The sequence below is a fragment of the Micromesistius poutassou genome, assembly GCF_964030765.1.
Source record: "Micromesistius poutassou genome assembly, chromosome: 17".
Classification (NCBI taxonomy): domain Eukaryota; kingdom Metazoa; phylum Chordata; class Actinopteri; order Gadiformes; family Gadidae; genus Micromesistius; species Micromesistius poutassou.
The window spans coordinates 1,700,770-1,723,106 of record NC_140287.1 but is presented as its reverse complement, the minus strand read 5'-3'; the positions used below and the strand labels follow the sequence as shown (position 1 = coordinate 1,723,106).

General features: G+C 41.7%; 2 protein-coding genes across 2 annotated transcripts; both read right to left on the bottom strand.

Annotated features, from left to right (window-relative positions):
- Nucleotides 1-200: 200 nt before the first annotated feature.
- Nucleotides 201-4,368, bottom strand: LOC311362596 (glucosamine-6-phosphate deaminase 2). The gene is made up of 6 exons (XM_084482476.1): nt 4,041-4,368; nt 3,419-3,520; nt 3,045-3,227; nt 2,197-2,381; nt 1,772-1,946; nt 201-639 (listed from the first exon to the last, which is right to left on the bottom strand). The coding sequence occupies exons 1-6, from the start codon at nt 4,162-4,164 to the stop codon at nt 575-577; spliced, it is 834 nt and encodes a 277-aa protein (XP_084338602.1). The 5' UTR covers nt 4,165-4,368; the 3' UTR covers nt 201-574.
- Nucleotides 4,369-11,216: 6,848 nt separating this feature from the next.
- Nucleotides 11,217-21,500, bottom strand: gabrg1 (gamma-aminobutyric acid type A receptor subunit gamma1; the record flags this gene model as incomplete). Its single annotated transcript, XM_084481664.1, has 9 exons — nt 11,217-11,501; nt 15,416-15,612; nt 15,980-16,132; nt 16,418-16,555; nt 17,141-17,223; nt 17,815-18,035; nt 18,158-18,225; nt 19,479-19,639; nt 21,400-21,500. 9 exons carry the CDS (start codon nt 21,498-21,500, stop codon nt 11,217-11,219), a joined length of 1,407 nt encoding a protein of 468 aa, XP_084337790.1.
- Nucleotides 21,501-22,337: the final 837 nt, after the last annotated feature.

Below are 22,337 nucleotides of genomic sequence, written 5' to 3'. Positions count from 1 at the left end.
TGCAACAAAAAATAATTGAAGGCCTATCTTAATCTCACTACGCAAAACCTGACGTTTTATTTTTTAAGCACGCCATAAGCCATTCTGGTTCTGCTCAGATATGGAAATTAAAACAAAAAATAATGTTTGATTCCACCCCATCAGTACATTTGTTTAACAAGTACATCATCACTGTATGCAATGTTTTATAGAAAGAAAAAATAAATCTTTATTATGCAATATTCACTAGAGTGTTTTGATGACAAATGCCCTTGGACCTTGTAACTTTTGAAAAACAAAATAATATAGTACTTGATAGAAGAATAACATAAGTACAATCAACAACTGTTGAAACCGTTTGACTTGAATAAGCAATACTAAAACTTACAAGTACAAACACATTTTTCTTTTTTTTAACCAATTTTCATTTTATGTAAACATTAAAATGCTTTTCATGCATATTGCCAGATACTAGCATAAACCAAACAGTCATTATTGTAGGTAAAGGGGACAGTTGTGGTTGTTTGAAGAATTTCTGGATATGCTTCTTCCCAATGTCCTTTTCAACATTTTGGTTGGTATTCATTCATCACTTTCACTTCAAATCGTTCTTCATGGTAAGCACTGGGTCCACAAGTTTATTATGAACATGCATTAAACCTGGTAAGAATCAAGGAGAAAATGTACAAGGTGAATATAATAACATCTTTCACAGAAACAGACACATACCAAAAGTGCCTGATACAACCTTAAACATCATGAATAACTCAAAGTACAATTATGTTTCTCTAAATACAAAAAACGAATTGATCCAATAGTTTAATTCATCATTATTTAAAGTGAAAACATCCATCCAAAAGCTAGTTACAATTAGATCCTCTGCTGGTCATGGCAGCAGCTTGGTCAAATTAACACGATGTTTCCTAGACAACACAAACCAATATGTTCAAAGTGCCCCAGAAGAATATTTTTAATTCAGCTGAATAAGTAAATAAATAAAACAAGAACAATAAAGATTAAAGTAATATTGTTGGTATTCTGGTATTGTTGTCATTGTTGGTATAAGCTAAATAAAATACTCTGTTGTGTCCTGTTATTGGAATATAATGTAGCTTGGTTGTGGCAGCCTCATCACAAGCCCTGTCGTACATGATGTCCAATAACGAGACCTCCTGTGGTTTACTCCTTACATAATGCACTCCCATGGAACCTTATTGACTAATCAATTATTCACCAATGCTGCGGTATGAAGTAAACTATTACAAATACATGAAAAATAAAACTTGGAATATATCCTGTACCAATGTGATGTAATGAGGGTAATGTAATGTGGGTATTGTAACGCGGGTAATGTAATGCGGGTAATGTCATGTAATGAGGGTAATGTAATGAGGGTAATGTAATGAGTAATGTAGTGAGGATAATGTAATGTAGTGAGGGTAATGAAATGAAGGTAATGTAATGTAGTGAGGGTAATGTAATGTAATGAGGGTAATGAAATGAAGGTAATGTAATGTAGTGAGGATAATGTAATGTAGTGAGGATAATGTAATCTAATGAAGTAATGTAGTGAGGATAATGTAACACGGGTAATGTAATGCGGGTAATGTAATGTAGTGAGGGTAATGTAATGAATGTAATGTAATGTAATGTAGTGAGGATAATGTAATGAATGTAATGTAATGTAGTGAGGATAATGTAATGTAGTGAGGATAATGTAATGTAGTGAGGATAATGTAATGTAGTGAGGGTAATGTAATGTAGTGAGGGTAATGTAATGTTTCAGTCTCACCTTTAAAGTACTTGACGGTTTTGACACGCAGCTCCAGTGTGGCGTCCTCGTCACAGACAAAGATGGTGCGTGGATGCTGCTGGAAGGCTGAGACCGTCCACATGTGGTTCACCCCGTCCTCGATGGCTTTGTACAGCGCAAAAGCTTTGTGAGCCCCCGTGATTACAATCATCACCTGAGCAACAAGGAAGTACATATGTGACATCTAGTACCACTTCGCACCTTAAAATGACAATGACACGTTATGTTACACCAAATTCCCCGTCTGGGATTTATAATGTACCATCTTATCTTAATTTCCTGGTCATAAAATCACATCGTACAACTGATATAGAAAATTCAAGCTCCATATTTAGATGGCATTTTGATTAAATTCGGTATTTGGATAAATTTCGATGGTGGATGAATAATAAAGCTCTACTGACCTCTCGGGCATCCATGACAGTCCCAACCCCGACGGTTAGTGCCATGGTGGGCACCTTGGAGAGGTCATTCCCGAAGAAGCGAGCGTTGGCCACTATGGTGTCCTTGGCCAGCGTCTTCACTCTGGTCCTCGACACAAGGCTTGACCCCGGCTCATTGAAGGCTATGTGGCCGTCTGGGCCGATGCCTGGACAAAATAACAGGTATTCAAAAAAGGTATTTCTAGAATACACTGAAAGAGGGAAATCGGATTCTTACCATAAAATAAACCTAAGGCCTTTATTAGCATAATAACACAGTAATAGGATCATTAGCACATCCATTCATAGCAGACATTATTGCACATCCAATAACTTCTAGAATAAGGAAATCCTAACCACTCGTCAATCTGCAGGTGCTATATCCATGATTGCATGCATGATACATGCATGAATGGTTAAAGTGTTTAACAGACTAAGAAACCCTCAGTTCAGACCACAGTTCAACACAATATAGTGTGACTAAATGAAATGACTGACAGTTTGGTGGGCAGCACCAAGTTAAACCTATCTCTGCCTAAACTTAACCATCTCTAATCAAATACCTTCACTTAACCATTCTCTTACCCCACACCAATACTTCATCTCTAGCATAATAACTTAATTTAACCATCTCCAACACCTTCACTTAACCTTCCTTAACACCTCAAACCTTAACTTAACCATCTTTAACCCAATACCTAAACTTAACCATTTTCTGACCATCTCTTACCTAATACCAACACTTCACCATCTCTAACCTGATAACGTCATTTAACCAGCTCTGCTGTGTACGTATAAACTCCCACCACCAAATAAAGCGTGCTACCAACCTCCTACAAATAAATCTATTCCTCCGGCGTCTGCAATGTCTTTCTCAAAGACGGCACATTCTGCTTCAAGGTCTTGTGCGTTTCCGTCCAAGATGTGCGCGTTAGCCGGGTCAATGTCAACATGCTTGAAGAAGTTGTTCCACATGTACGAGTGGTAGCTCTCAGGGTGGGCTCGGGGCAGGCCTGCAGAGGAGGGCTGCATGTTAACCAGCTACACACTAGATGGCAGTACAAATGCATTTATTTTACTGCAGTTTGATTCATAAGGAACATCTGGACACAGGTTACATTGAAATTAAACAGCAAATGTTGATGTTTAGGCAATGTTATATTTATGTTATATGTGGATGACACAGAAGAAGGCAATTACTCACCCACATATTCATCCATGTTGAAGGTTTTCACATATTTAAAAGAAAGATCCCCACTCTTGTGATATTCAATTAACTTTTTATAACAGGCATATGGAGTACTTCCTAAAATAAGATGCAAGAATTAAAAAAACATGACATGATTGACACGTTTATATAATTTGTCAAATGATGTGCAGGCAGTAGGCCTAGAGACTATAAGTGTCATGCTGGTCATTCAATGCCTCCTTTCATTGCATCATTCATGAAGAAAGATGGCAGCAATTCCGTTATATAAAACCAACATGTTTTTATACAGTTTTGTATATATATATATATATATATAACCATGTTGGCTTTTAACCAGCCTGGTCTGTGCCAAGCCTTGTTTGTTTATGTATATATATATATATATATATATATATATATATATATATATATATATATATATATATATATATATATATATATATATATATATATATATATACACACACACACACACACACACACACACACACACACACACACACACAGTGTACATACATCTACTGATGCCTCTGGACACATCATCAGTGATGTGCCAGACAGACAGACAGACACATATAGATATAGATAGCATGGCAGCAGTGCGTGTGTCCCTCACCTGTGGGCAGGCCCAGGGTGAAGTACCTTTGGGCTGTGGGGCTGAACGTGATGATTCTGTTCCGGATGTACTTGGCGGCCCACTCACTGGCCAGGTCGTAGTCATCCAGGATCACCAGTCGCATGGTGGTCAACAGCAGTTGATAAAGACCTCAGATAAAGGACGGGTCACACCCCAAACAACGCGAAACTCTCAACAAGGAACGTTATCCTTACTGGAGAATAAAGTGAAAGAATAAAGAAAGAATGAAGTGCACGGCAGCAACGGACATAAAGTGATACTTCTGTATTATGTATTCACAGTTAATCAGCAGAAACCCCAGTATCTGTTAATGTGTCTCAGATCAACTAAGTCTGACTCACGTGATCGCTTCACAAAAATCACGTGATAATAGAGCGGTATGGTCACGTGATTACAGAACGGTGTGGTCACGTGATCACAGAAGGGTGTGGTCACATGTATTTTATATAAATAGATAAATACAACTACATAGTAAGTTGGGCTTAATAAAAGTGAACATTACATTTTACTAATTTATTGTCTTACATGGCTTCCTGAAATAGCTAGATGTTCCTGAAATGGGTTACACACCACAGATAACTTAGCTTGAAATTAGACATTCACCAGAAATTCAAATTCAATTCAGCTTATATATCAACATTCGACTGGTATTGACTAAATACGCTGATAATTACAACTGTGAAGGTATCAGAACCGTGAAAAAAAACGATTGAACGTCTAAGATCTGGCCTGTCCTGTTGACCCTAGAAAGGATGTGAACATTGAAATTCAGTTTATATGTCAACCTCAGACTGGTATTGACTAAATACATGATAATTACAACTGTGAAAGGTATCATAAATGTGCCCTTTTCGTTTTCTTTGGAGTCCTTCCACACATCCGACAAATGTCTGCTAGGGGGTCTGAAATAAATCAAAGCCAAACACAAAGGAAGATCATCTCAAACAAGGTCCTTCCCAAATGTTTGGGCTTTCTAAATGATAATTAATTTCAAGATATTACCAGAGCCAAGAATAAGTTCTTCAGCCATTTTGTGATGCAAGTCCTCAATGACCATCTGGTCGGATTTGGAGTCCATCTGTTTGTCACCTATTTGCGGCTGAAGTGCATATTGTGTTGTGGCTTGCACCCTTGTTTTTTCCCTATATTGTTTTCTTTGTTGATGGCATTTGTGGTCAAGCAGTGATCTTCTGAACACATTTTCTGAAGTTCTTATTCAATATTCCTTACAAAAATACTAAACTAAACTTCAATTCTTTCCTCCAGTTAGATGTGTCTCACAGTATCATATATATATATATATATATATATATATATATATATATGACATAACACACTAGGGCACCACACTCAACTAACAGCCCTTTTTCATGCATTTCCTGTTTTCACACATTTCTGTTACCTTTCCCAGTTGTAATTATGAGTGTATTTATAATTATGAGTGCATTTATAATTATGAGTGTATTCAATGGATACCAGTCTGAGGCTGACATATAAGCTGAATTGAAATGTTCACATCCTTTCTGGGGTCACCAGGACAGGCCAGATCGTAGACTAAAATAATCACGCTTTCCCATGCATTTCATGTTTTCACAACTTTCTTATACCTTTCACAATTGATATGATGTGTTTACTCTATCAATACCAGTCTGATGTTGACATGTAAGATGAATTGAACGTTCCCATCCCCCAGATCTTAGACTTTGCCTGAAATAATCACTTTTTTCATGCATTTCCTGTTTTCACACATTTCTGATACTTTTCACAGTTGTAATTATACGCGTATTTAGTCAATACCAGTACCACTACTACTGCTATTACAGCTACTACTACTATTACCAATACTACTTCTACTACTACTACTACTACTACTACTACTGCTACTACTACTACTACTACTGCTACTACTACTACTACTACTGCTACTACTACTACTACTAATACTACTACTACTATAAAAATAATAAATATAAAATAATACAGACTCAAGACTGAAGCTGGAAAGTCTTGAACTCATCACCCATCCAGGCATAAGCAGTCCACTATGAGCCTCATTTGAATCTGAAGTACATTGTATGCTGTATGCCTACATGAGGGTGGAGTGTTATTCATGGTGACTTGGCCAGAGGTTCTTCCTCCTTTGCGGCCATTCGTTATGAATGCAGGCCTACATTAAATGTAGGTCTGCTGCCATGGAAACACGTAAACCTTTCCTAGTCTGTCATCTTTTTTGCAAGCATGCTTAAAGACCTGCCTGCCTTGCCTGAGTGAGTCCAATTGAACTTTTCTCGCTTGAAAGTAAAGGTTCAACATGGTTTGATCCATCTCCAAACTATATCTGGTAGATAACTGTCCTTGACTTGAGAAGTTCAAGCTCTCCCAAGCTGACAGGCAGGACTTGATTAGCAAGGCTTGTTCCTCTTTAGAACGGAGATCTGATGATACACCCTCATCGTGGCCAAGTGAATGTTATGTTAATGAATGTTATTATTAATACCATTGGTGAGAACTCGGTTGGTACTCGGCTGGTACTCAATGCATCTACTGTAAGCGTCTCTTTTTTAGACACATGAAGTCCCTGACACTTAGCTCAGATGTGTCCTCCTACAGATAGTGTCTCTGTAAGCCGTTTGACAAGCCCACTGGACAGTTGAAGATTGAAGCAGCTCTTCTGCTCGTATGTATCATACACTTCACTCAAAGACGCTTTAAACCCTCACAGCATGACTGCAGACTGACCAGCAGAAGAAGAGGCACTGGGCACACAAGTGGCGGCCAAGGTAGATGACAAGAATGTGCTTCAACCTTGTCCATCCCTCTCCCTTAAAAGGAGCGAGATCTATCTATCTATCTATCTATCTATCCATCTACCAAATGTTAAATATTATCTTGCATAAGCTCAGTATTTAGAATGAAGTCATACTCCAATTGAGGGGTCTTCATGCATGCAAACCCGTTTTACATATATTTTCTATGAAATAGACAAAAGAACAATAATTCATATTTATTCTTTCTTTGGTCCCTGTGTTTTCTCATTACTAAAGCATGTTTCAGTAAAGCATAACAAGGACACGGTTTAGACCTCTATAGGCACTGCTTTATTCTCTCACAGTGTATTGAGTTGGCAATAAGAACATTGACAGAAGATTATTTGAGACGTATACAAAATCAATATGGCTTGAGTGAAACACATATATTAAATGGATTATATGGAGAGGGTCATGAGGGTTATGTTTGGGTCATTAATAGCAATCATGTATGGCGCAGACAACATTTCTATTGTTCCATTAATATAATCCATTGCAACATGGAGCTACTGTGTGCCTGTGTGTATATATGTGTATATATATACACACACCTTTCCTTATTTTCCATTATGGTCATTCTCACGTTTGCGCTCAAAGTCACAGTTCATTTTTGTAGCAGAAGATATCACGGTGACACATGGATCTATAGGGCCGCAGTACACTGAATATAGACAGGCAGCACTGAACAGTGGAAGATTATTATCTTAATGACCTTATACTTTCCCGATGCAGTACAGCCATGTGACAACTGGAACTATGAAGTCTGTGTGCACCAAAATATGTACCCAGATGTATGTGACTATACAGCTGTATGCCTCACCCCAGACTGTTAAAGATGTACCCAGATGTGACTAAACAGCTGTATGCCTCACCCCAGACTGTTAAAGATGTACCCAGATGTGACTATACAGCTGTATGCCTCACCCCAGACTGTTAAAGATGTACCCAGATGTGACTAAACAGCTGTATGCCTCACCCCAGACTGTTAAAGATGTACCCAGATGTGACTATACAGCTGCATGCCTCACCCCAGACTGTTCAGATGTTACTTTTGGAGCTTAGGGCAGTACCCGAGGATAGGGCAGACGACAGAAGCAAAGTAACTGGGTCCTAAGCTTGCATACAAAATTCCTTTTTCTTTTCCTTTTTCCGATTTATATGGCTGTGGTCAATTGGACCCCAGACATAAACAATGTCTGTCCATTTTAAAATAACATACGGGTTAAATAATCTCCCATGTGTAGGGTTAAAGACAATCCAAGTTAAGGACAGTAGACTACGCAAAGCACTACCCAATATCTTTGTAATCCCATTGTTGTGGACTAGACTTTCTACAGCAAAAAGCATACTACATCTGCCTACAGTCATGTGGTTTCTCAGAAGTATGCAGTAAGATCTTTCCTTGTCAAAATTACATATTTCATATTTCTCGTAAAAAAAAACGAACATAACCATGCCCTTTAAACAGCAAAATTTGACATGTTTAAAGGGCAACACAACACAATGATTCACCGCCAATCAATCACCACATCTTTGCAGCCCAAAACAATCAATATTTGTTTGTTCTATTTAGGCTCCCTGGCCCTCATGAGTAGGCCTACAATATCTTCAAGTCGCGTGACATTCACTTTTGTCTGCCACTCACCTCTAACGCAGGTAACTAAGTACACTGGTTTGATTTTGGACAGTCACTGCCTGTCTTCATTCAGGATAATGCAGAACACCACAGGAAAAGCTACAAAAATACTTTGAACGTAAAAGCCAACACTAAGATAAGATAAGATAAGATAAGATAAGATACAACTTTATTGTCAGCTTACACTGAAATTTGTTTTGCCTCCATGGCGTCCCCGTTCAAGATACACAACGAGACATACAATACAGGACTAGAAAAGAACCTAGTAGCCCACTCCCCAGTTCTGACCCCCGATAAGGTTGCTTCCCTTAGGAAACACCTTTATGCATAACTGGAACCACTACTGCAGCTCCCTGGGCCGCGTAGCTGCAGCCATGTGTAGCTTTTAGTGTAGAGCTTCATTAAAGCATCATTAAACAAGCATGTTGGCATCCCCACTAAATACATGTGTGGGGAAAGTACGTAGCAAAACAATTGGGACATGATTACAGCTGGACTCATTCATGAAATGCAAGAATGAACTCATTGGCTGAGGCGACCACATCACAGAAGGATCAAAACATGCATATCACACAAATCATGTTTTCTTCCTTAACACACACAAAAAGTTGTAAGGATATATTAGACTGCTAAGATACTATAATACAGCACACATATTCATTTTAATTGCTAATTCCTTGAAACGTTATAAATTAAATGGAATAAGAAAATAGAGGGAGCAATATGCAGTGCTAAAATGCTATATGAAAAGGTGTTCAACAACAGTAGGTTTAAAACAGGCTGTAGCAGACTGCTACAGTAAGGCAGCATTGTTAGCTCTCATATTGTGTACAGGGCTTTCCCATAACATGTCAACTTACAGTTACACTATATATAATTATGAATGTTGCACATTTCACTGGCTGTTTTTTTTTTTTTTCTGGGGGGAGGAGGGTATGTATTCTTAACATAACTTTGATTAGGATTCATAGCACTTCTCTATGCTTTATGCACATTTAGCTTTGACACAGTCAGATCTGATCCCAAATATTGACATAAACATATGGTTCAGTATCTTTGGCATCTGAGAAAGTAGGCGGATAGGCCTGCAGTCGCGTTCTGGTGGTCTACAGGTATCATGCTGGTCACGTTTCTACAGCTACATTTGAAAAATCATGAGAAGTACGTGTTCATATTTTTTCATTTTACACACAGGAAAAACATCTTGAGTTTCACATGGATATTTGCTAACAGTGTGTACATGTACACCTACCTGTAAGTAGAGCTGCTATTACCTCATGCAGTATACAGTCTGTATATCTGTATCATCTATATTATATTTAACTATACCTACTCTAAAGTTTTGAAAGAAATATGATTTCAGATGAATGTGAAGCAAAAAGTGCAGTTCTTTCATGCTGCTGTATTAAATTTTTTGTTTAGCGTTTCCTTATTGCTGCTGGAATGCATCGAGACGTTCTAAGTGGTGCAGTGCAACCAATTGAATCCCCCAGGAGGAGCTACGGTGGCCTGTGAGGTACCAGTAGGTATTCAAAATGGTTTTATTGTCTAAGGGCGCACTCACACTAGGCAAAGTTGCCCTGTACCGTACAGTACAATTGCCCCCCCCCCCCCCCCCCCACTGTGCCGCTGGCCTGTGCTCACACTGGGCAATCTCCACTGGGCCTGAGTACGGTTGGCTCTTGTACATATAGGCTGCGTATCTGTGTGTGTCGGCTCATTAGCGTCTGTAGCGTGGCCTGAGCACACCTCTCTGAACTGTACTGAGGCCACGGAGCTGAACTGTACTGGAGTACGGACGGCGCGCTCACACTAGACAAACCGTCTAGACTTTAGGGGGCAGACGTACTCGGGCAACGGTACAGACGGCCTAGTGTGGGTGAGCCCTAACACACCATCGAGGAACCAAGTGTCAATGGATGAGGTTCCTTGAAAAATTTATAATTTGTATTGAGTTATTTAGTCTGTAAAACTATAGGTCATAGCTGACAAGTAACCATTATGATTAAAATAAGGGCTGTTTGTCCCTTCTGGGATACTGTATAAACATGGTGGCTCTGTGGAATAGGACCTTCCCCCCCCATGTAGATGTTAAGGGCTAATTCTAAGGTAAGAAAAATAATGATTATAATTTTCCAGGGATTATATACTAATTAAAACAACCGTCTGATTATTATATTCCATAAAAAAATGTACACACTGCACCATCAAAACAGCTGCTATTCTGCAAAGACATTATGTGATGAAAATGTACAGTTAGTGGGTTTTTGTCCAAATATATACACCATTATGATGCAGATTCTGCATCTATCTTGATTAGACATTTCAAGGATTCAAGATACTAATCAATACATTTAAGATTTTTGACTGGGATGCTGAAGACAATAATAATAGTAATAATAATAAGTAGTAATTGAATGTAGTAATCAATACATTTTAGACAATTTGTTGGTATGCAAAAGACAATAATGGGATGGGATTACCCATATAACAACGAAAAGGAAATATTCATATTTAATATATTAAATATATTAAATACTTATACTTTTTAACTTTTTCTGACAACCGTCATACCACAATGATACTGCATTTCATATCTCTCTTCCTGTTCTTAAGAATCTTTTGAAGTAGCACGTTGGCAGAGAGTAAAGAAACTATGACTTTATATTAGGGTGTCCATGGCAATTATCCTATTTGTTGCGTTCTTTTATTTTACAGATACAGATATCCTACCCAGTACACCAGGTTGAAAAGACCAAAGGCTGTGGGGAAAAATACTCTTGAATACGAGTCGATCTTGGAAACCCGCACATGCATTCTGTTTTCCCGCCAGGCCCCGGTACGGCAGTCGTCAAAGCAGCAGAAAAAGCTGGCGCAATCTTTACCGTCCAGACACTCGTACATGTAGTCGTCCTCCTCGTGGTACGGCAGGATGTGGTTCATGTGCAGCAGCGACGTCCCTGGCCGGATGTTCAGCAGGCTGGTGGACTTGTGGTGCTGAGGGGGACATACAGACGCTGTGTGATGTCAATGCTTGCCGGCGTCATGGACAATGACGCACATCAAATGTCAGTCGATCAAACCCTGCTACCTAGTGGTTCTGCGCATGCCGACACTATTGATCCTTGGTGTAGTAGTGGTGTAAAATACACATACTGTACCCCTGAAACCTCCAATAAAGACCTTATAATACAGTATCAAAATATGCCCCCCATATTCTTGTACCTGGAGTGAGTCGTGGTGTAAAATAAGGTGATTCTGTAGTGGGAGCATCGTCTGATAGGACAATGGTCTGCTGATCAAAACCAAACACATAAGGTAGCATGTGTTGATAGGGTAAAAGGCTACCTAATGTGTTTGGTAGTGTATATATGGTACCGTTTGTGTATTTTACACCTCTACTACACCACGGATCAAATTTCTCGGCATGAACCACTAGGTAACACGATTTGGCGTCATGGACAGTCTTATGCATTGTGATGTCAATGCTGACAGAATATAATGCTGGCGTCATTTCAAATGCCGGCTTTTCTTTGACCTGGCCGGGGCCTTGGCATGCACAAGGTTACATTCATCAATGTTTGTGTGTAAGGCGATGACAGCACAGGGATTAGTTGTTGCTGTTCAATAGGTAGTTTGTTTTACGTCAAATGCCATCTCTGTTCATTGTATTTTTCACCATCATGTCGTAATCAGACCTTGGGGAGAGTTCAAATCTGTTGTAGGTCATCATGTGTTCTGTGATGGAAAAATCGACATGTTGTTCATTTTATAACTTAGGCCTTGTTTTCTGACTCTGCGTATTTTCTTGCCATCCTGCCTTTCCCCAGAGTCGTCTGTTTATTGACCTTTGTGCTTGGTTCAGCCACCTCCCCAAGGAACGATGTCATCAAAATGTTAACCCATGTGCTGTGGTCAGCTGTCCTACCTTCCTCCTCAGAGTCAATCAAAATGTTTACCCTTATGCTGTGGTCAGCTTCCTCAGTGGCATCTAACTCTGTATCTCTGTTTTTATGTGTCTTTTAGCTAGGTGCTGTCTTTCTTGGCCAGGGCTAATTTGTAAAAGAGACTACTCTCTTCTCTCGTCTACTCTCATCTTAATGTGAATACCCTGGCCTACCTTCCTTAGAGTCAACCAATAATGTAACCTTCGTACTTGGGTAAACGGGTCACAAGGGAGAAGACATCCTCTTAGGCACTCTTCTGCTTGATAAGAACATAGGCACCTCTGTGTCTTGGGAAAACATTACTTGATTTGATTATTGACATCTGCAATATGGGGAGGATCTGAAACGGTATAAATAACTCTGTCAAACTGTATTCTGGACTCACTCTGCTAGAGAGGAGTCTAATGTATGCATGCATTAAACCTAGGATAACTGTCTGCCAAGTATTGCGTGCTTTTTTGCATTGAGAAATCTCATCTGTCCTAGACGCAATATCTGTAAAAGGAAATTGCCACGACAGTTCACACGTGCACATCTCGCGCAAAATGGTTATGGTTATTGTTGTTACATAGTTTTGTGACTGACTTATGCCTCTTTTCCACCCACAGTACCAGCTCGACTCGACTCGACTCGCCCCGCCTTTTTTTGCATTTCCATTGGCAAAAAAAGTACCTGGTACCTAGTACCGGGTACCTTTTTTTAGTACTACCTCCGTCAAGGTTCCAAGCGAGCGGAGTAGGTACTTTTGTGTGTGACGTAAACAGGCTGCTGGTAACTGATTGGCCAGCGGCTGTAAATGGGAATAATCGCTCAAAGTTAAGTTGTGTCCGGCGTGGTTGAGTCCACGGACCCACTCCTGAGGGGGACACTGATCAGCGTTTCGCCGTGTGTGTCGCTCCTTTCCCGGGGCTAGAGTTGTGTGTGGGTTTGTGTGTGTGTCCGGCGTGGTTGTGTGTGTCCGCCGTGGCTGGAGTCCACGGACCCGCTCCCGAGGATCAGCGTTTCGCTGTTTCGTTTTAGTGTCGTTCCTTTCCCAGGGCTCGAGTTTCGCCTCCATCAACGTTACCGTATGACAACAATAGACGCGCAGTCATTGTGCTTTTTATTTTTATTTTATTTCCCATCATAACCTTTACTGGGAATCAGGAAATAGTCTTGATCAGATTCAGATTTCCCGGGAATCGCGTCTCCCGTGATTAAAACCTTATGACGACCCGCCCATGTTGGAGAGGTTCTTTTCTACGACCCGCCCACATTGAAGAGGTACTTTTTTAGATGGAAACGCAACATGCCTGGAACCAAACCGAGTCGAGTCGAGGCGAGTCGAGTCGAGTTGAGCTGGTACTGTCGGTGGAAAAGCGGCATTATTGTCCTACATGGTTTAATCGATAACACTTTGGCAAGGTAGAAAATTGGTTCAAACATATTGTCTGCTTCTTGATCACTGTAAATGTGAACTTAATTAAGTTGATATTTAAGTTAACAAATTGTTAAAGATAGATTATGGAATTTTTTTAGTTTAAAATTATCTCTCAAATGCCTTCTGGTTTTCTGCAGCAGCGTAGAGATTGTCAAGTTCAGTTCTTTGCGAGCCTGACTTTGTGACGGTCGGTGGGTTTGGAGAGTATAGGGGTGGGAGCAGGCTTTATCTTATTATTATTGGTTTACCACATTAACCATAAATATCCTCCAAACGTATTAATCACTGGATCAAATAGTCACCTACTCCGTAACCACACAGACAATTCAGATGGCTACTCGTCAAAACAAATGACTAGTTTGATTTAACAAATGATTTAAATAAAAACACATTTGGTCTCTTTACTGAAAAATGTGTGTTTAGTTCATCTTTAAATGTTCAAGCAACCAAAGCTCTGTCTTCTTTGCTGCTTGTTCCTGATTATTCCAACATCCCAGCAGCACCTGTGCATTGTGGACCTTGGTCCTCAGTACCTGTGCATTGTGGACCTTGGTCTTCTAATCCAACAGTACCTGTGTGTTGTGGACCTTGGTCTTCAGTACCTGTGCGTTGTGAACCTTGGTCTTCTAATCCAACAGTACCTGTGTGTTGTGGACCTTGGTCCTCAGTACCTGTGTGTTGTGGACCTTGGTTCTCAGTACCTGTGCGTTGTGGACCTTGGTCTTCTAATCCAGCAGTACCTGTGCGTTGTGGACCTTGGTCTTCTAATCCAGCAGTACCTGTGCGTTGTGGACCTTGGTCTTCAGTACCTGTGCGTTGTGGACCTTGGTTCTCAGTACCTGTGCGTTGTGGACCTTGGTCCTCAGTACCTGTGCGTTGTGGACCTTGGTCTTCTAATCCAACAGTACCTGTGTGTTGTGGACCTTCGTCCTCAGTACCTGTGTGTTGTGGACCTTGGTTCTCAGTACCTGTGCGTTGTGGACCTTGGTCTTCAGTACCTGTGTGTTGTGGACCTTGGTTTGCAGTACCTGTGCATTGTGGACCTTGGTCTTCAGTACCTGTGCGTTGTGGACCTTGGTCTTCAGTACCTGTGCGTTGTGGACCTTGGTCTTCAGTACCTGTGCGTTGTGGACCTTGGTCTTCTAATCCAACAGTACCTGTGCTTTGTGGACCTTGGTCTTCAGTACCTGCGCGTTGTGGACCTTGGTCTTCTAATCCAACAGTACCTGTGCGTTGTGGACCTTGGACTTCCGTACCTGTGTGTTGTGGACCTTGGTCTTCAGTACCTGTGTGTTGTGGACCTTGGTCTTCAGTACCTGTGCGTTGCTGACCTTGGTCTTCAGTACCTGTGCGTTGTGGACCTTGGTCTTCTAATCCAACAGTACCTGTGCTTTGTGGACCTTGGTCTTCAGTACCTGTGCGTTGTGGACCTTGGTCTTCTAATCCAACAGTACCTGTGCGTTGTGGACCTTGGTCTTCCGTACCTGTGTGTTGTGGACCTTGGTCTTCAGTACCTGTGTGTTGTGGACCTTGGTCTTCAGTACCTGTGCGTTGCTGACCTTGGTCTTCTTGGTGCGGTTGCTGGTGAAGTAGTGCAGCGTGCCGTACTCCATGAGGGCCGCGAAGGTGAAGATGAAGCAGACGGAGACAAACAGGTCCATGGCCGTGACGTACGACACCTTGGGCAGGGACTTCCTGGAGATAGTGCTGAGGGTTGTCATGGTGAGCACTGTGGTAATACCTATCAATAAATGAAATTACTATTATTCATATGTTCATTATTACAATTTGTATTATTGTTAATAATAATATTTTATGATCATAAGAAGAAATATACATTATTTATAACTTTTTTATTGCATAATGTGTATGAAATAATTTATTAATAATAAACATGATGATTATTATTATATTATATATTATTATTATAAAAACTGACTTCAACACTATTTTAAATATGTCTGATAAGGATACACAGATAAACAGAATCCACAGAGCTCCATCCCTTTGTGGGAAACATGCAAATATTACATATTTGATCAAATGAAGCTCCTTTACAGCTTTGAGTTCAGTTATATGTGTGAAATAAAATAAAAAAAACTACAAACCCAGAGATGTGCGGGCTGGTACTGCATCTTTGTTGATCCAGAAGGACACCCAAGACAAGACAACAATCATACTGCAGGGTATGTACGTCTGGATAGTGAAGTACCCCATCCGGCGACTCAGGTCGAAGAAGATGGTCATGATGACGTATTCCCCTGAAAACGTGGAAACAACCACTACTGTTGGTCCAATCACACTCCGATGTTTATGCACACGCACCGACCGGTGATCAACACCGTTGGTCCAATCACACTGTGATGTCCACGCGCCGACCGGTGATCAACACCGTTGGTCCAATCACACTGTGATGTCCACGCACCGACCGGTGATCAACACCGTTGGTCCAATCACACTGTGATGTCCACGCACCGACCGGTGATCAACACCGTTGGTCCAATCACACTGTGATGTCCACGCGCCGACCCGTGTTGTGGTCTCACCTGACTGAGTGTGCGCCACCTCGGTCGTGTTCCTCAGCCCTACGAAGGCAAACTGGTAGAGTCTCCAGTAACGCTGGTCAGCGACCTCCACCGAGCTCCTCTGCCAGCGGTACATGATCTCGTTCTTTGGGTAGCCGTCTGGAAACGTCAGCGCAAACACACACAAAGAAAGGCCCACCAGAGACCAGGTGTCATACTGGAGCCACCTGTACTCCAGCCAAAGGACAGCAATACAACCGCAGAGGTATCAGCACACTGGCAGATGTCAATGGCACCTCTTTAAAGCAAAAGGAGGAAATAAAAGACATTGCAGACGGAGGAGATCTCCATCAACAATGCCATGGGATGGACTTTCCACATGGACCGGCGCATGTGGAAAATGACAGCACATGGCAAGACATGGAAAGCCAGAGCACAATGTAGACAAATGATAAGTTACAGACGGCACAGATGAATCAGAACAGGTGGCAGGGTTCTATGGACAGGCCCCAGGTACCAGGTATCAGGTACCAGGTACTTTACCAGTGACAGGTCATGACAGGGCACCTTCAAAACCTCTGCCATGGTAATGAGCGGGGGGGGGGGGGTGTTTGGGCTGTAGCCGTCAACACGTGTCCACACACTGTGGCCGCTTGCAAGCTACTTGAAGCTGAAGTTGAGATGAAGGATTAAAACAGGGGGCGGGGGGGGGGCGGGGGGGAGGGGAGCATGTGAGACACCTACAGCTCGAAAACTCCAGTGGGCAGGAGTGCTCATCCATGGGAAAGTTATGCAGCTTAAGGTAGCACTCCGCATTAATAGTCAACCTGACAAAAACAGAAATGGTGACAAAAAGAAAGCAGGTCTCAGAATCATTCCTTAGTCATTGGAGCGTAAAGGATACTCTGAGATCAACATCAGCCCTGTGCCACCTCTGGCCCCATCCACCTGCATACGCACCTCATATCATTGATTTTGGTTCAACACTTTACCTCTTTATAACAAATTCTCTATACATCTAAATGTACCATTTTGGCATAATGGCAAAACCTAAAAATGTATTTGTCTACCTATCCTTAAGCACCTCTATACCTCAGCATTTGTAACATTCTATACATACATGGACAGATTATGCTACCTTCTAACTCATATTTATCTCCCTTTTGTATTGTTCTCAAATGGCAGCCATAACTAGTTCATGGAAAACATCGCAGAAGATAACCACACACACACACACACACACACACACACACACACACACACACACACACACACACACACAAAACAGAAAAACTATGTATACAGCAGCACAAACAATAACAGCAACACTGTTAACAGTCGTTACAAAACTGAAGAAACGGCTCTGGGGAGGACATTGTGTTCTGATGCAACACACACTGTACACGGGTCTACTGCACCTCAGCGTGTACATCACTCTGCCATTGCTCCACAGCCTCAGGAGACGGTTGGGCGTGGTGATCCAGTGGGCGTCTGATTTCCTGGAGTTCCGGAAGAAGGTGTCCGGGATCCAGATCTTGCCCACCATGTTGCTGTTGAGCATGAGCAGCTTCATGGAGCTGTTGAACTTGAGGCGGCTGTCGTACCAGGTCTGGGCGAAGAAGATGTCGATGGTGTATTCCTGCGACGGCGGGGAGGCACGTCAGTCCGAGAGGAATTGTGTGTGTGAACGTGGGCCTGGAGGCGTGCGGTGAAGCTGTGTGTGAACGTGGGCCCGGGGGGCATGTGGAGGATTCTGCTCACCATGTTGATGGGGTCCACCGGTCCGATGCTGTTGACGTACACCGCCGTCTCGATCACCGTCGGTCGCACTGAAACAGACGTCGTGAAGCTCTCTTTAATCCAAGCATCGCTTCATCAGCGCTTGTCCATTTTTAAACACTTGAAACACACACACACTATTATTAGATGATTCGCATTTATTCCAGAAATTTTGATGAAGGAATAATACAACCTGACGTTCACTTCTAAGGTTTTATGATCATTTCAATGGTTGAGCTTAAATCACTACAGTGGAGGCCAGAGAGACTGCTTTCTAAGAATAGGACCGGGCTAATGATGGAGCAATCAATATTCCTCTCCAGGATCACGTCCTCCAGACTGACGTGCAGTAATAGGCGCTCTATATCATCGTGAACTTGAACATGTGACCAGTGGAAATGCTCTCATGTTGGAGAAGCTCTTTGGCCTTATGTTGTGTCAGGGCTCTGGGGAAATCATCTGAGACGCAGCAGTCCGGCCGTGCTGTAAGGGGCAAAGCGGCCAAGTTGAGTTGCTTCGTGTTCCGTTACGGAGATGATCTACCGAAGGAGGGGGTTTTAATGTGTGTAGTCCTACAGTGGCTGCGCTGCATGGTGTTGATTTGACTGTTTATTGCAGTTTGATTGTAAAGTGTGTAATTGTATTGATTTTGTGTTCGCCAATTACTCTCTTCCAGATCCCCGCTTCCAGCAACATGATTGGTCGAGAGAAACGAACATGATGCAAAAGAAAGAGAAACGCACGTCCACCTCGATTTGAGCTGAGGAGGAAACAGATCTGGTGTCTGTGGCTGTTGCAGGCCTGTGATTGGTCATTTGGCCCAAATAAAATATTGAACATTGACTGATTTGTGGTTGGGGGAGCGGAGCCATAACTGGGGGCAAGAAATCTAATCAATGTTCAAAAAATCACTCCACGCATAAGTAGTAAAGTAAATCATTAAATTCTAAATTCTTTGAATTGGCAATATTTTCTCACAGACCGACCTTTAGATTTGAAGAATGTTTGTATATTGTTCTATTATTCTAATAATCAATTTAAGGATTTGCATTACTTGCATTACAAAAAGAACCTACGGCCAATGGCACGACAAACTTTAATTTGAGCTGTGGCCACCTTACTTCTTGTTCCATCAAATGAATCAGAGGAGACGTTAGGGCCTATTGTGAACCGTTATCACACAATAATCGTTAAAAACTTAACTCATTATCTAGCAATAATAATTTCACCCTGTCAGGATAATTAACCACCCAAGGACGAATGAAGCAGTCTGTCCTTTCAGCGTCCCCTGTTCTGTACTCACCTCCAATATCAGGTCGTAGTTTGTTGTCGTAGCCTAGGAGGAGTTTATTTAATATCAAGGTGACGTCGCTCTCGTAGACCTTGGGCGACAGCACCCAGGTCTTATTGATGGGCACGTCCTCGTAGTCCTCCTCGTCTTGTTTGCTGGGTCCAAAAGCACCGCTGTTGATGGAGAGGAGAGAAAGACAAATACACAAACAATGCAAACATGATACATCACATGTTGGGGGAGAGCCCCATGGACACAAACTGGGAGCTTCTGCCACGACTAGTATGATCCAGAGCAGAACACCTGAGAACACCTTAGAACACTGAACACTGAACACTAAGAACACTAAGAACACTGAACACTAAGAACACCTTAGAACACTGAACACTGAACACTAAGAACACCTTAGAACACTGAACACTGAACACTAAGAACACTGAACACTAAGAACACCTTAGAACACTGAACACTAAGAACACCTTAGAACACTGAACACTGAACACTAAGAACACCTTAGAACACTGAACACTAAGAACACCTTAGAACACTGAACACTAAGAACACCTTAGAACACTGAACACTGAACACTAAGAACACTGAACACTGAACACTAAGAACACTGAACACTAAGAACACCTTAGAACACTGAACACTAAACACTGAACACTAAGAACACCTTAGAACACTGAACACTGAACACTGAACACTAAGAACACTGAACACTGAACACTAAGAACACTAAACACTGAACGCTGAGGACACCTCAGTGTTCTGAGCTATATATATATATATATAACAGCCCAACTGCTGTATATAATAATTCTGTAAATGAAGATCTGATATCTTGTTAAGAGGGTCAAAATTTACCTTGGATTATTGCAGATTTTTGTGATGCAATACCTTTCTGATCAGGGAATGATCTACGAGTTTAGTTAAATGAAACTCAAACCCTCAAACACGATTCCTACAAGAGAAACCAGTCAGTCAAATATGAGACCTTATTCATGAGCAGTGCAATCTGCAATAACCTCACGTGTGAGAATACGTTCACTACCCGTCAATGAATACGGGAATACGTGAAATGATTGTGAATTTGTCAAAACTGAAACATTTAAATTATTTCTGTAGTGTATTGGTTGGTAGATGTATCTGACAGACTGTTCACTGGAGTGTCATCAGAATGGCCTTCAAGACGATACAAGGGAAGATAGGAGGAGGAATCACAATAACAATGCCTCTAAGCCTTCGTGCTGGACATGTGTACTGCACGATGAATACAATGAAATACAAATCCCATGACAATGGGAAAGAATATTTAGAGTTGAGTTTCATCTAGTTTGTCATGTTCATCTATTTTGTTACACTAATGTATCTAATGTGACGCCTCTCTAACTTAAAGTCCTTAAGTATGACTGGATGCAAGCAAGCAAGATCCTTCAGAACCAAACAGCCTACCTCTGTACTTTGGTTGTGGTGATGCTCAATGTGTTGAGCAGCTATTCATTTGTACTGGGTGACATTGCCCGCTGGAAAGCAGCTGACGGTCACACACACACACACACACACACACACACACACACACACACACACACACACACACACACACACACACACACACACACACACACAGGCACATACACAGGCATACACTATTCCATTTAGCCTACTGACAAAACATGAACTGTCTCTCAAACTGTAACCACCAAATGATGCCTGAAAAAACTGTATTTTGTATACCTAATTATATCATATGTTAATTGCTGACGAATGTAATTGCGTTCATGTATCCGAGGCTATATGAACGCAACCCGAGGAAAACATCTGCAATCGTTCTCCATTGTCATCCCCACTAGATGACTGTCCTGGCTCCAAGCAGCCCCACCAAAAGCTCCTCACACATTCTGCAGCATCGCACGGATCGGTGTGTACTCACCAGAGTCCTACAAGAGCCAACGCCAGCCAGGGAACCATCGCTCTGCCTTTGACATATTGCTGCAGAGCCTTGGCCACAAACACGCCGAGTACCGGTTTCATGTTCACAGCCCCACGCAATAAGCACCGCGTTACAAAACGACCCGTCTGACACGCTCTCCGTTTACACTTCACCTAAACCTGTATTGGCATCGGTTTGCCTGTTTATCAATTGAAACGAAATGCTGCGATTCGTGGCTATTGAACCATGCATGCATCTCAATATGTTCCGTGCACAGGGTAGACCCTCCAATCCGCCCGGAGAGAGGGGGTGAGGGGGGGGGGGGGGGGGGGGGGGGGGGGGGGGGGCAGAGCGCTGACTCTGCGCTCAGGTTCTGCAGGTTCTGCAGTGTGTAACACTGATGACTCGTTTGGGGGACTTGGAATAACATCAAAAACGTAGGTCGATTTGTCTATAAGAAAATACACGTGTGTATTCTGGTGTCTTTTTAGGGTGTCGTTATGATCTTTAGTAACTAGTCGGTCTATTAATAATTATATTATATGATAATATTAATGATGGATTCTTATTGAGTTAAACAAGGTCATGTTCTAAAGGCGAAATGTTTCTGTTCATAACATAAATACATTAAATCAATATACTGTAAGAGCACCACACAAGAAAAGGTCACCAGAAGGTGTTCCACATATACACACACTAAGCACTGCTGGGAAACTGTACCAGCATCTGGCTCATCCCGTCTGTTTAACCCTTCACACTCTTCTTTATTTTGGATAAACAAATGTCGTCTTATGAAGAAGTTCATGCGCCCGTTACATCAGCAAACACACGTTCACCGTGGTTCAGGTGAGCCTGCTCAGAGGAGGAATGGTTAAGCACACCAGTGAGTCCACTCAATAGAGGGTTGTTGTCTTGAGAAAGAGCAGCGCAGACATAAA